The sequence below is a fragment of the Poecilia latipinna genome, unplaced genomic scaffold (assembly GCF_001443285.1).
Source record: "Poecilia latipinna isolate Pla-1442-1.1 unplaced genomic scaffold, P_latipinna-1.0 Scaffold717, whole genome shotgun sequence".
NCBI lineage: Eukaryota > Metazoa > Chordata > Actinopteri > Cyprinodontiformes > Poeciliidae > Poecilia > Poecilia latipinna.
This window is the reverse complement of record NW_015113333.1, coordinates 81,439-97,326: the sequence shown is the minus strand read 5'-3', so window position 1 is coordinate 97,326 and position 15,888 is coordinate 81,439. Positions and strand designations below refer to the sequence as shown.

Sequence of the window (15,888 nt, the reverse complement as noted above, 5' to 3'; positions counted from 1 at the left end):
ATCTCACATAAGAGATATATCTTATGTATCTCTTATGTGAGATACATAAGATATATGTATCTCACAGTATGTGCATGTGGTACACATACTGCAGTATGCATGCAGTATGTGGCACATACTGCATGGCACATATAGTTTTGCTTATATGTGCCATGCAGTATCTATTAGTGCACTTCCTTCCTGTTTTTCTATCGTGGACATTCAAAAACGTTCAGAGCGTGCCCTGCTGGTCTTTTGAGATCTTTATTATTCTTAATATAGTAACAGAAATAAATCCCTCCTTCGTTTTGTGTTGCTCCAGCTTCATTCAAAAATAGTTTTCAGCTTTTTCAAAGGTGCTTTTGCTTGATTACTATTTCAAATATGCAGTCGTGTGTTTTGTGGCACCTTCCCAAGGACTCTTCATATTATTTTAATCAATATAATTAAGAGTGCAGATTACAAAGTAAGTCTTTGAAGATACATCTCTTTAGAAAAAACAGCTTTGATTACTTTTAGAAAAGGCAAATAAGAAGGGCTCCATACAACAATTGATATATTATTTATTACCAGCCAAAAGTATACAACGTACTGCCAAAACATTTACACACCTTATCGCATTTTGTTGCACTTAAACGACAACACAGAATAGAACCTACTTTTGAAGTTGAAGGAAATTGATATATGATTTCTAAAATATTTGACAAAAAAAGTTGTGAGGCACCATGGTCAGCTGCAGCTTATTGTTTTAATTGTAACGCAGCTCATTCTGAAATGGGATCAAAATAGGTAGAACTAACCAGGTGAAATGCCATTAAGTGATTTTGTGCAAAAAATTTTAAGGAGCATGTTTTGTAAAGCCCACAGACCTATTCTAACTTGTTTAAGGAAGCTTAATAGGTTCCCTTTAAAAATCTATTTCTTTGAAAAAGATATTGATAGGGTGACATGCAGGCTGAGAAAATACATTTGCAGAGTGTTTGAATCTGTGGCTGACAGGGTGCCAAGGGTCTGAGATGGTGTGCATAAAAACTTTGGGTGGAAAAAAAAAAAGAAAAAAAAAACGCTCACACAGTTTCATGCATCCATCACTTGTGTGAACAGCTCGGGTTTTTCTCACCTGAGGATCGATTGGAGTCTTTCAGTGTGTGAATCAAAGGTCTCCATCTTCTGCTCAAATACACTCAAACCTGGTAGAGGAGCCAAAAACAATTTTTTACACAACTGGAAAACACTCTATTCGGGCCTCTGACCTTCGCGTGTCGAGTTAAAATCCCAGAGCGTCAAAACCATCACTCTTTCAAACATGCAGCTGTCATGGAGATCTGACTTGTTGAAGCTTCAGTTCCCCCTCTTGTTTCTGATGGAGCAAACAAAATCAGTTTTCACTTTTCCTCACTTTCCCCTCTTTATCTCTTCACGTACATACATGGCTCGATAGTCGGAATAAAACAGTTTGGGGTAAAACTGTGAAGTATGAATATGTACAATAGGGTTTTATGCACATGTAATGAGCTTATTTGTTTTAAGTGCATTTCTGACTTTTATCCTCAGGACAAAATAATCCAACTAATGTTTCAAAACACACAAAAATGTCATATTTGAACATTTTTTATATAGTGATGACTGATGCACCAGTAGACAAGATCTGTTGGTTATGAGTTAAGATTCAAAGTCTGTAAATATTTAAATAAAAACACTTTTCTAAATGTTTCTATTAGGTCACATGAAACCTTTCAAAGCACTTCATTTTTAACGGTATATTACATTCTGCTGGATTTTACTGTAACGTCAGGAGAATTAAGACACAGTATAAGTAATTAATGTAATACTCCGCATTAATCCTCTAAGAACAAATCCTGCAGAGAAGATTATTTCTTTCTGTAATTTGGATTAAGATTTCCCATATTTATTTATTTTTTTCCTCACAGAGGGATTCCTGGGAAGAAATGCGGCACAATCATCCTGACGGCAGAAGAACTCAGCAACTGTCGAGTGAGTAAATTGTGATAATCTCCCAAATATACACGTTAACAAGAAAATATTGCTTGTACGTGTACGTCTCCTAACGTCGGGACAAGAAACGGCAACACCGGCTTTTTCCTGTCTAAGTCATACAGCAGCTCTTTCCTCACTCACCATGCAGTGACCTGCTGTGTAATGAAATTGTGCAGAAACATCACCCAGAGCCCCCTGTCAACCTTACATGTGTGCCGTTTTCTCAGGTGGGCTCTTGCGAATGCCACACTGAACTCCTCTCACACCAGATCGGGATAGGAAAGTGAGCAAAATCATGCTGATTACACTGAACCAAAAGCAAAATTAAAAATGTAGAGGAGTGAGAAAACTAACGAGCACAACAAAAGGAGAAAGCTGGAACAGAAGGAGCATGTGGACGAGAAAAGGTGGAAAATTCAAACGGGCTTGGAGAGATACAGTAACACGAAAAGGAATTGGCACGGGATCATTTCATGCCAATGTGAACCAGCCAAAAAAAAAGAAAAAAAATGCTTGGCTGATTTTAGTTGGAGGCAGAGCATAGGTTAATTACCAGGAAGAACTGTGTGACCTTGTCCCCTGCTGGCTGCTGGTGTTAATTCTCTGTCTATAGTCACAGCATGGTCAACTGGATGAGTATATGTGCCTGTGGTCCATACACACTTGAATGCAGCTGGATGATAAACACACACATTGATGTGCATCTTTCTCTCTTACAACCTCCTCTCTCTGAGTTGGAGCTTACAAACAGAGCTACATGAGGGCAGAGCCTGAAAACCTTTCTCACCTTACAGATTATAAAATCCCATCTAGGGACAAATGCTGCAAGTTAGCTCACACTGTGATATGGGCATGGGGCTACTGTTTTATTTTGTTTATGTCCTTATCAAGTAAACTTAACGATAATGATTCTTTGAAAGGAATTTGAAATAAGGTGGATGATGGTGTTCATTTGTTTTGCACAGGTTAAGTTTTCAGACTTTACTAAACAAACTTTTAAATTTAGAGTTCAAACATAAAATACTTATTTTTCCATTCATGTTATTTCTATTATCGCATTTTTATTTTTTATTTTTATTTTTTGAAAGAAAGATTTCAAAAATGTATAAATGGCTCATTGGCTTTCTGTTAGCATTCTGTCAGCGCTCGAATTACAGATTATTCACATTTGACTTTTTTTTTATTTCTATTGTTCTCTTTGTTATTTGTATTTCAATTTGGCTGACTTCTCAATAACAGTGCTCTCATTTACACATGATCCTCTCTAAATTGTCAGAAGTAAAAAAAAAAAAAATAAAAAAAAATAATGCTGAAATTCTGATTTTAAAATTAGGACTACTTTTTCATGTTAAAGCTTCTGCTTTAACTTGTCGCAGTTAAAGCAGAGGCAGCAGAAAACTTAATAGAGCACCAAATTTGGAAATGTGGAAAAATAGATTAAAAAAAATAACCTTTAAATTTTCTATGGTTGAAATATAGCAAAGGCAACTAAAACTAAACATGGATAGTTAGCAGAGCAGGCCTGTGGTCTTCACCCTCTCTTATGTTCTTAGATAAAGAGCATTTTACAAGCTAAACTTTACCAAATACTCTCCACTTAAGCAACCATTAAACATGTAGATCTTGGCGGCGAATAATCTCCTGGCAATATCTGAATCAGGAAAAGGTTTTAGCAAACATCTCATAAACATTTCTCTTTACCATCTCTATACTCATGCTAATTATTTACATTTTTATTTAATTGTTAATATTTTCCAGTCCCTCGATCATTTTACCGGAAACAGTTTTCCTCGAATGCTTAATTCCTGGATAGAATATAAACTGTATCTCAAGGTTATGTGAGGTGTTTTTCTGCACTGCCAGCAGATCTGGTGAGGTTAGAGAGGTCAACATCATTTTTGCATTTAGTAGCTCGTGTTATTCTCTATTCTCTAATTTTGTCAGGCTGTTGGAGAGAGTAGGTGTAAGACGATACTTTAGAACAACTTTTTTTAATTTTTTTTTTTTTTTATTATATTTTTTTAGCCTTTTTACTCCTAGGTGAAAAGTAGCAGGAAGCAACTCTTCTTCCTGTGCAAAACGTATTTATGCCCTTAGGTTTTTCATAGTGCTTACATTATATATATTCAACATTTATATTTAAAAGTAAAACATTGGGTGTTAAAAGCCCAACTTGCTCCACGCTCTATAAGATGAGACTCATACTGCTAGTTTTCTGATTTAAAAGTAATTGTGAGCAATGTCACGAGAATTTGATCTGATATATTCAGATGTGTCTGGTGAGAGCACAGTTCTGATTGCAGTAAAGTAGGATTTCTGAACCAGACTTTATGCACCTTTTTTTATTGCTAAATCATTAAAATGAGGAGACACCAGAGTCCACTGAAATTGTATTTAAATGGGATTTGAGGACACATTGTTCTGCACATATTCGTCCCATTAAAACATTATTTAAAGATGTAGTACCTCACATCTATGACTATAAATATGGAACAGGCTAATGTTCCAACACTCTGGAACATTATTTTTCATACATTTGTTTGTCTGCCAATGAGATGAGAACTTTTTACACTGTTTATGAACTGTAGAGGAGAAAACACTGCCAGCTTTCTCATCAGTTTGTTAGCCACTCAAGTGGCAACCAATCGAAATGTTGTGAGATCTGCTGATTGTGAGTAGTAAGTGTTTAAAACATGCAGTACTCATTAATTTATTATGTTGGTGATATTTAGACGTTCTCAGAGAAAATATTGAGAAGCTAAAGTGTTTCCAAGTACTGCGACCCCACACAGAAACAAAAAAATAGAGGAGGAGCAAGAATAGTGAATGAGGAGCTGATATAGGGACACAAGACTGTGTGGGTTTTAGTTTAGTTAAGAAAAGCTGAAGTGGTTCTTTTTAAAACCAGTTGCAAACTGAGGTGTGGCAACAACCCTGCCAAAAGTTTGACATTAGCAGGGCCTTAAGAGGGTTATGCAGAAACTAAAGTCTGCAAACCTCCATGATTTTAAGAAATTTTCAAGAAGTGAGACCTAATTTCTTCACAACAATCTGAGGCTGTGTGATGAAGTCATTCCAAAAACAGCTGATTCAAGTTACATGTAATAAAGACACCAAAACTCGAAAACAGCTTAATTTCTGGAGGACAAACTAATTTCATAAAAATTTAAAATAATTATTTTTAAAAATCTCTATTTGTTGTTGTAGTCAGCATCAATTTATAAAATGAAATCTTCCTTTTTTTTTCTTTTTTTTTTTTACATTATTGTGTTTTATACTCTGATCAAGATTACCGAACAACTGATTTTTAAGTCTTAGTCAGGGTAACCAATAGTTTTGTTTTTAATCTTCACCAGAACGCATATAAGGTTTTTTAAAATGTCTAGTGAGACAAATTCAGAGTAAATAACTCCAGATGTTTATGGTTATTATTCAACCCCTTCACTCTCTCCCTGCCGCTTTTTCTAATTTTGAGCTCATCCATCCTTAAAGATTTGTAGATTCAACAAGCGAAATTAGACTAGGACAAAATGTCTCGGATAATTTTGAATCACCATGTTTCCAAAGCAGAATGACGGTGATAAATGTCAACCATATGGCTTCAATCCAACGAGAATGAGAGGAACGCAGGTGGCAGTGAGAGGGAGATTGTTCTCCCGTCGGATCTGGTTTATGAGCCGAGCGCTAAAACTATCAATTTAAGTTTATCTGAACAATTCTCAAATTCAACATGAAAGTTATTCAAACTTTTTGGATTGTAAATAACAAAATATTTGCTCATGCAAAATAGATCAATTTGTACTTTTTAACCACATGAAAACTAACTCAAAACAAACACTTGGCACAGCTGGTTGTGATTTTATGCAAATATAAACATTTTCTGAGATTTGTGACAAATACATTCGTCACATTATCACTCGGGTTTAATGAATTCATTTTGAGCTCCTGTTGACATATTATTGAAAGTCTCATTCCAATATTAACCCACTTAAAATGGCTTCTAACCAAGTTACGGCAAGGCAATTTAAAGCAGGTCTGTGTGATACTCTGGTTTTCATAAGACAATGTTGTCTAGACAATCATTTTTATCTCCTTGGTGACATTTGTTTAAGATTCCATTATACAGGTACATCGCAATAATTTAGAATATTGTCAGAAAGTTTTATCTCAGTAATTGAATTCAAAAAGTTACAATTATATTCCATAGATTTATTTCACACACAGAGTGAATTTTTCCAACGTGTATTTCTATGCATTACAAACAATTGGCTCAAAGTCAATGAAATTTGGAAGACTTGACAGTTTCTCCAGGGAAACTCATCGACAAGAAGTTAAGTCACAAAAGATCATTGCTTATTAAGATAGCTCGTCACAGATTATTTCCAGATTATTTCCAAACATGCTGTAGGAAAGTTGAGTGGAAGGACGAGTCGTAGGGGAAATTTGTTCACAAGCAACAGGGATAACTTCAGTCCAGGAGGCTTTTTGGAGATGTTCAGGACATGGAGTCAGCGTGCCAAGACAAGCAACTCAGAGATGTATCCAGGGCAGAGCTACAGCTGTTGCAATCGATGTGTTAAGCCACCAGAGTCAACATCAGAAATGTCTTGAGGACAAAAAGAACTGGATTGTTGCTCAGCAGTCAAAATCTTCTTTTTAGATTAAAGTCAGATTTGCTTTTTGTGGAATGAGGATCAGAGTTTGGAAGAAGAGTTGAGAGGTCATGTTACATGCTGCTTAAGTTCCAGTGTGCACAGAGGTGGTCCTATCCTGGGCAAACCACCTTTCCTTGTCCCAACCCTTCCATGGGATTTATGGTCAGCAATGGAGAATTATTGCCAAGGGAAGATGACAGACACCAAATCCAATAGTGTAGATGACCCAAAGGCTGCAATTAAAGTAATGTGAGCTTCCATTTGAGTCACAGACTGACTATTTCCATGCTACATGTAGGCCCAACCGTGGCATGAGTGCACAAAGCATACGGTACATATTGAACTTCAGAAAACATACAATTGAAAGTCCTTTAAGTCACCAAGCTGAACTTTGGAAAAGGAAAACATGTAAAATGCTTCACTGCATAATCAACCTCCACAGTGACTTTACAAACCAAACAGATGCATTTAGTTTTTTGGTTTATTTATATCAATTTGTGGGTTTGCCTGTGAAAAACTTGGGATGTAGACAATAGAGATGTCTGTTTTAGCCAGAAGAAACAGCAAAGTTTTGTTCATTTATATATTAAGTTTTCTTATTCATGCCCTATATTTTTAGTCTTCGACAGCTTTGGAAAACCACAGCACTTTGCTGACAATGAAACATGTTTCATCTTAAACAGGACTGTTGTCTGGATGTGTTCAAATGCCAAGCCTTGCTTTCTTTGCCTCCCTTCCTGTATTTCCATTGAACTTGTTGTCCTATTGGGAGCTTTTAAAGTTGGCTTCACACTGTGCCATGCGTCTGAGAGAGACAACACTGACTTTATTGTTTATGACCCAGAGCCGAGCAGGAATTCACACAGAGAGCATTGAGAATAAGTAAAAGGTTGGAAAAAATATCCAATAAAGGCAAAAAAAAAAAAAAAAAAGTCTAATGGGGCCGGTCATGCAGTGATTAGTGAAAGGAAGCCACAGTGGTTTTGGCAGCAGTTGCTCTATTTCACTAATATACAGTCTTGTTTTGTTTATAAATCACATAAAGATTTCTTGTCACATTAAACCCAAGCAGACATGAGTAAACTAATGCTGCCTAAGAAACGGCTCCATGCAGAAATCCCACAAGTAGAGTCCACATACTTATTTCGGAGCCGGCTGAGATCGCGGCGGCCCGTTCTCATCATTCTGACTGAGCACTCAAGCGTTCACAGCATGCAGAAAAACTATACAATCAGCAGGATATCATTCATCACTGTCTATCCCGTTAAGTCCACCTTCATTATTTATCTCCTTTCTACTTTATCAGTTTAGCTTTTAACTGATTCATTATTTTTTTCCCCTACCTCGTATCTGCCAATTACCCTTTTTTCTGTGTTTAATCCCTAGAGTCACAGAACATAGACCCTCACTAAATCTGTCTTCTCCCTATATCTCTTTCCTAATTAGTTAAGCTTTACCTCTGTACAGTGACACACATTCTTGCACCGATCTTTTTCTCTTGCCACAAGCAATCCTTCATTCATCCCCAGGGGGTTAAATGTGCATCTACCTTGCCTGCCCCCCTCTTTAAATATTGATACACTGATTCTCTCCATATTAGCAAATGGCTGTTGATCACAGAGCTTTGTGAGGGTGTGTGTACGTGCTGCTGAACATTAATGAGCCTGAAGCAGATGCATATTTAATACCCCGAACACATTCCATCACCATAAATGCTTTTATGTCCCCATCAGCTCGGTGGAGATTGTCTCATGAGTCCCAACTCAGAGCAGCAACAAAGCCAAACTCTCACTGTTAAACAACCAAATCCAAGTGACCAGCTTGTTCGGAAAGTCACTGTAAGTCCAATTAATTCCCAGTAAGCAAAGCTGGTTAGAACATTGTTAATGAGGTCTTTAGACCTCATCATTTATTTACATCTAAGGCAGTTTTATCCATCTTTGTCCAGTTGGGTCCAAAGATTTAAATGACTCTTTCCCATGTAACTGCATGTTGTTTTTTGTTTTTTTTGTTGTTGTTTTAAGAAAAACAGCAGAGATGGAAAGACTCTTTGCTTTTGCAGGAGGCAGAGATGGTTATAAAGTGTATTAGCTGTTGAGAGGAAGGATCTGAAGTGATGCTCCTTTGTGCACTGAGGATGCAGGCAGTCTGTCCCAGAAGGAGCTCTACAGTTTTGTAACAGCTTAATGCGCGATCTAACCTCCACCTTTATTACGACTTAAAACAGCTGGTTAAGTTTTAATCATTTAAGATTTTAAACCCCAGATACTTTGAACTGAGGAAAAAATAAATCATTTAGCAGTTGCCACAAACAACAGATTATTTTCCTTGATGGTGTACACTGGTTTTGTTTTTGTGTGTCTTGTTATCTTTAATAAATTTAATTTTACTTTCGATTTTATCATTTATCTAGCTGTGATGTTGTTTGTTGTGAAATATTCAGCTCAGGCTGTTGTATTTGTGCTATATAAATAAACTTTGACTTGACTTGATGTTGTGATGATATGGTGCCTTCATGTAAGTGGGAAACTCTGCCTCTCTTCCTGGGGTTTTGTGGGTTACCTATGTTTCCAACTGTCCGCTTGGTGTACATTTTTCTGCAACACTTACAAATAAAAAAGGGATTCCTTCTTGTCAAGTTCTCTGAGGTTCACCAAGCCAAGGCTTCAATTTAATGAGCTGACAGGCATTTGAATCAGCAGTTTACGTAATGCAGTGCAAGTTTTATTATTATTATTATTAAATCAGAACAGTTGCTACAGCAGATATTTCAATACTTTCATACATATAGGCAAAATAAATAAAAAATAAAAATCATATTCATCCATCACTGCACAGTAAGGCAGCCCACAGCCTCCCATTGGATTAAAAGAGAATTTTTTTAAAGAATTAGACTGCGAGCCAGAGTGAAGTATGCGTAGGCGAGCTGTGTCAAAAGCCAGTCAAGTAGAGTGCACGTGTCCTCGGGGTGAGGGCATGAATGCAGATATAGGTCCCTTCTTTCTGCCGGAGCTGAGTGGATGTGATGTGTTCAGGAGTGTATGCTGCTCGGTGTCTGCTTGTGTCAGATAAAGACACATAGCAGACACGGTAGCAAAATGTGCACAGGCTCTAAAATAATAATCGAGGTACAGTATGTGTGTGTTTCGAAATGCTCCTAGTCACATACTCATTTGGACATCGCATTGCTGAGTTGCCCCACGACACACAAAGCCACACTTGACAGGCAAGAGGGAAGTGTTTTGAAGCTATAAACAGAAATCCACAGTGACCCAACATCGAAATGTATGGCAATAAGCTTACGAGTTTCAAAGATTAGTGGTTAAAAGCCAGAGATAAGTCAGACGCCATTACGCAGGTTGTGAGCCAAACAAACAGGGAAGGGGTGGAGACATTCGAGTGCGATGAGATTCAGCAGCAACCAAGTGGCGTATATTTGGAGTGCCTTCGAAACGCAGCATTTGCTAAAAAAAGACATGCAGATAAAAATTCACATGAGGTTCATTTGTTTGCAAGAGAATATGTTACCGCAAGAGAATAAATAGTTTGTAAGTGTTTTGGGTTATATTCCTGATTGGTAGTTTTCTAAAGCTCTGACATGCTGGTTCCACTTTTTACATATTCTAGTTTATCTTTCAGAACCATAAAGAACAGCATTTTTAAAATATTCTAATCTTTTTATAAATGGTAACTTTCTTAATAAAAGCTTGTTTTAGTGAAATAAAATTACAGAGCTGTCTTTCTCTGCATGACTCGATAAAGTCAGTAATATTCTCTGGGCTATGGGGTAGAGACAAATGTAAAAGAAAAATCCAGTGAGCTACAACAATCCTCTTTTACAAGACAGATTGTACCTCAGTATTTTTATTTTTTTTACACACCACAAAATGTAGTACCATATCATATATCGATTGATCTTTTTTTTTTCTTTCAAAGATTGTTTTCAAAAATAACATTTGTCTTACACCTATCTGTGGGGAAAAGCTCTGATTTGTTATTCATTCCTTCATTCCTTTATATTAACTATAAATATTTAAAAGATTTCAAGCAGCCTTTTTTCATCTTACATTAACGATTAGCACACATATTTAGTATTGCTGCGTATTCTCTGTAGATGAAGTCGGCCATTTGATTTGCCATGTGATTTTCAAATGACTCCCTACATTTTTCTAATCCAACATGTTTCATAACAGATAACTGGACTTTTGAAGATAATAATACAGGCCACTGGAATCCATCTAGCTTCCTGTTATCTGTTAATGTCGCCCTGTTGGAAGAGCCTGAAAGAATAGCTGAAATAGTTCTGTAGAAAACACTTTTCTAGAAACTTTTTAAGGCTTATTTTCTTCCTTTGACTTCATCTTTAAACATATTACCGATACCGATACCAAGAAAACATTAACTTCATGTCTTCTTTGCCTAGGAATAATTTCTACAATGGGGTGTGTCAATGTTTCTGTGACCCAGTGGTCATCGGTTTGGGTGGGTTCGCTAATTGAAATAAAATCTGGTTTAAAGTTTCAGATCAACGAATCACCATTCAGGGCAGGTAAAATTTAAAACTAGCAGGCTATGCTAATTAACCTCAAGTCCCTCCTCTAGGCTTAATATTTGATTTGACACATCATATTTTTTTGATCATTTCAAGGTATTTTACTTTTTAAGATGTGGTATTTATGAAGAATTGCTATCAACTACAGCAGTGCAAAGTTAAATTAGTTGTTCAGTTTAAAGATTTTAATGTGACTTGAATATTTTTCTACCATATAAAAATACATCAGTTTGTCCTGTGAGCATTTTTTTAAAACCTGATCAATTTTAAAGTAATGCTAACTGTCACAATTAGTTGTTTTTTTTGTTTTGTTTTTTTTTTCTGGAAACTCTTATGAACAAGTACTTACCAACATAAATTATTCCTGAAATGAAACTGCGAACATTTAGAGCAAAGTACTGTACCTAAAAGCTAACATGCAAGAAGAGAACTCGATGCAGAAAAGAAAAGAAAAATTCTCTCTGCTTTGTGTTTTTCTCTCTAAGATCCTCTAGAAGCATCTGCTGCGTTCACAGTGAATATGACAGGTATCAGAAAGAGTTAGCATGATGACTATTACTCATGATGGAGTCAGACTAGTGTTGGCAAAACCATTGGTTGGTGGATGCAGTTGCCTGATTTGAAATTTAAAATGTTTTCTTAATTTGTAGGTAAGCATGAACACACACATACACATTGTATGTCTTTCCATAAGGAACAGCCAGTCCATAAAGCGTAGTATGTCTTTGGAAAATAGTCCTTAAAAATATATCAAACAAAAGGCCACATACACACACACACACACACAAATATAACTACTGGCTCCTTGGATCGTGTTTGTAGATAATGGTAGAGTGGTCTTCTGGCTGAGAGCCTGCAGTCTACAAAGGAAAGGCTTAAAAGCAAGTGACATTTACAGTGTGCAAGCTAACTCTGACAAACTTCCCACAAAAATAAAAAAAATGTATGTTGGGTAAGAAATTGTGCTGCTATCTTTGTAGGTGTTTGTTTGCCTTTCAAAGTCTGTCATGTTTGAGAAGATGTTCTGGATAGTCAAACCATTTTAAAATGTCCATCGATGCTCTACACACAGAGGTAATCAACTACAAATAAATGATGACAAGCCTGTGTTTCAATTAGATCTGTCAGAACTTCAGTCAAAACAAAATATCAGCTGTGAAGATACAAACACTCACCTGGAGAGTCAGCTTTGACTACCAGGTGGGGAATCCAAAGTCTCCTCCTGCTCAGTGGCACAGGACACATTACCTTTGTAATAGACACATCTTTTAAAGAGAAGTTTCTCCAGGGGTCACGTGTCAAATTCTTGCACAGAAACCTCCAAGGACCTCAGACTGTTTTTTTTTTACAATCTGAAGTTGTGAAAAAAACATTTTCCTTTTATCGCTTTTGCATTTTAAATCATGAGAATGGAAATTCTGAAGATAGCCTAAAATCCTTCAATCCATTAAAAATACATTGTGGGAAATGTGTGTTTTGTATGGAGTTTTAGATATTGTGTGATTGTTGACAAGATAACAATTAATGCACTTTAGTCTCATGATATTTTGAATCTAAGAGAAAAATAGGTCATAATTAAGCAACACCTTAAAGAGCTTCCCTTCACTAATGTCTATGCTTTTCTGCAGGACAGTGCCACCATGCAGTTCTGTGCCAACAAGCTGGACAAAAAGGACTTTTTTGGCAAGTCTGATCCTTTCATGGTTTTCTACAGAAGCAATGAGGATGGCACGTAAGTTCATCTGGTTTTGGCATTTTCTGCTTTGTCAGAATGTTTGGTATCACTCTACCTTTTGCAGGATGTCATTTCAACCATCAGATTAGATATTGCGAAAAATACAAATAAAGTGAAAGGATACAATGCAGGGCTGCACAGTGGCGCAGTTGGTAGAGCTGTTGCCGTGCAGCAAGACGGTTCTGGGTTCGATTCCCGGCCCCGGTCTTTCTGCATGGAGTTTGCATGTTCTCCCTGTGCATGCGTGGGTTTTCTCCGGGTACTCCGGTTTCCTCCCACAGTCCAAAAAACATGACTGTTAGGTTAATTGGTCTGTCTAAATTGCCCCTAGGTGTGTGTGCGCATGGTTGTGTGTCTGTGTTGCCCTGCGACAGACTGGCGACCTGTCCAGGATGTACCCCGCCTCTCGCCCGGAACGTTAGCTGGAGATAGGCACCAGCACCCCTCCCGACCCCACTGAGGGACAAGGGTGTTCAGAAAATGGATGGATGGATGGATATGATGCAATATTCGGTGTGTTAGAATCACCCAATCAAAGTCTAGGCCTGAATTTAATTGGAAAACTATTTTGCAAATAAGAATTGGCAATACTTTCAGTCGCTAGACATTCATGGGTGGTAGAAACACATCCCAAAATACTTGCAGCTTTAATTTTATTTATAAAATGTATTCACTTTCCAGATTTCTATTTGTAAGGGATTTGAAAATATTAATTATTTTCCTTGCAGCTCACTGTTGTGCATTATTTTTAGCTGTTTTTTTCAAAAAATAATTAGAAATTTTCAAATAATGTTTCTAATAAATTTTTTTTTATAAAAGTAAGTCAAGTGTAAGAAATTTAATGGGATAAACTTTGTTCCTTTCTTGCACAATCGGAGAGGAAATCTGCAGTGGTTATTGAGGAATGCACATCATAGGAGGATGTATAATAAGACCCGTGTATCCTTTTCACATCATAAGTAAAATTTCCATAATGCAACTTATAAATGAATCCAGGACTACAAACATGAAAAAGAGGCAATTAATGTAAAAATGCATGGAAAGAGTGGATAGCAAAACCTCAGCATCTGCATTTTACATTAATGAGGTAAAAGCAGCCAATTGCAGAAGCAATTTACTAAGAGATGCATAACACTCTCCAATCTCCTCACAGGAGGAGCACTTCTCTCAGAGTACTCCCCAGTTGATCATAAGGCTTTGTATTTCTAGCAAAGTCAGCTGTTTTTGGCTAAAGATCGTCTAAAACATTTTCAATAGAAATTACCAGGGTGAGAAAAGAACCCTTACTCCTGCTGAATGTGCGTCTCCTACAAGTCCCAGACAACAGTGCAAATTAGAGAGTTGTGTGGTTAAAGGAGTCATTGGACATTAAAAGGCTGGAGGCACTCAGTCAAGCACAAACAGCCTAATCCAGGGATTTGGATTAAGGCAAAAACAAAAGCACGATACATGTTGTTGCTTTTCAAGAGGGTGTTTGGATGGTATCTTCTCTACAAAACATTTTACATATCCGAAAAATCCATTTGCAGGTCATTGTCACACTTCTTCTCCACAGGGAGAATTTAAAAAGCCAGGGCAGAATCTTAAATTGGTCTTTGTGGTCTGAGACGTTGAGACCAGAAGAAAACAAAACTCTATTTAAAGCATCTCTCCTGTCACTGCAAGATGTGACTGATTGATATCTCCCCTGTATCTCCTAGGTTGTTTTTTTTTTTTCCCAGCCACACACTCCTCCCCCTTCTTTGCATATTTAGTGCATCTCTCCTTCATTCCCTCCAGGTTCTGTAGGCAACAAAGAATCAAATTTCTTCCCAACACTCTTTTTGAAGATATCCCTTTTTTATGTTCATTTTCTTCTGCCTCCAGGTTTACTATCTGCCACAAAACAGAGGTGGTGAAGAACACATTAAATCCAGTGTGGCAGCCTTTTACCATCCCAGTGAGAGCACTCTGCAACGGAGACTATGACAGGTGCAACACAGTTCCCCCCCACTCTATATGTTGTTCTGTTTTTTTTTTTTACGCTGCACTTTCCTCTTTACTTCTACCGGATTATTAATACATTTCAACCATGAATGGTGTCTGCCGTCACCGATTCCTGCTGGCTCAGTCCGTCGACTGTCATTAAAGCTCTTATTAATGTTTTTCTTACTGACAGTGAGTGTGCTAAGTGGAGTTATTAACACACTCTGTTCAAATATAAAAATACTTTAACTAGTAGGAATATGAACCTGTTAAACTTTTTTTTTTTCTGCAACCATTTTCACCTCAAAGTAGCTATGTGCTCTGTATTCATCTCTTCCAGATCTGTTAGTCTATATGACATAGTTTTTTTTATTAGTTTTATTTTACATGAGAATGCAGTTTAACTAAAGGAAAAGAATCCAAGCCTATGACTTTTTGTTGCAACTGTGTGCATTGGTAGATTTCTCACAACTTGGTACATTAGAACAAGCCATAAATATCTACTATCTTCTTTAGAATGAATTTAGAAGCTAAAGGTTTTACTTATTCTCTGCCTCCATGCCTAGTAGGAAAGATTGAGGTAAAGTGCATAAAACTATTTAGCTGTTTTCACATCCTAAGCTACTTTCTTTCAAATAAATGACAGACATTATATCTTAAATAATCAGATGTTGCTTCCTGAGATGTTTTATGTCTTACCTATCTAATCAAGAACATCTGGAAAGGGTGACGTATATTTGTGCTCACCCCCATTTACTCTGATACCCCTAATTGAAAGTGCAACCCAAAGAATCCTGATTGTTAAACAACATATAAACACTTCAAAGGCCTGTCTAGTCCAATCCAACTAGAAAAATAACCTTCTGCATCTCCTTAAACACACCATCCTTACTGTAAACTGTTGCGGTGGTGGCATCACGCTGTGGGTTTGCTAATCATTAACAGGAACATAGGAGCTCATTATGTTTCTCCAATCAAAGCCACGTTCTACATCAAGTTTAGAG

At 37.0% G+C, this 15,888-nt stretch overlaps 1 protein-coding gene across 3 annotated transcripts in view; it reads left to right on the top strand.

Moving 5' to 3' along the window:
- The window catches only part of LOC106955215 (copine-8-like), a 137,508-nt gene that overhangs the window by 97,646 nt on the left and 23,974 nt on the right, over positions 1 to 15,888 (top strand). For all 3 annotated transcript variants that reach the window (XM_015045254.1, XM_015045253.1, XM_015045255.1), the window contains 3 exons: positions 1,911 to 1,974; positions 12,813 to 12,916; positions 14,786 to 14,890. In XM_015045254.1, the coding sequence (XP_014900740.1) occupies positions 1,911 to 1,974; positions 12,813 to 12,916; positions 14,786 to 14,890 (273 nt within the window). The remainder of the gene's footprint in view (positions 1 to 1,910; positions 1,975 to 12,812; positions 12,917 to 14,785; positions 14,891 to 15,888) is intronic.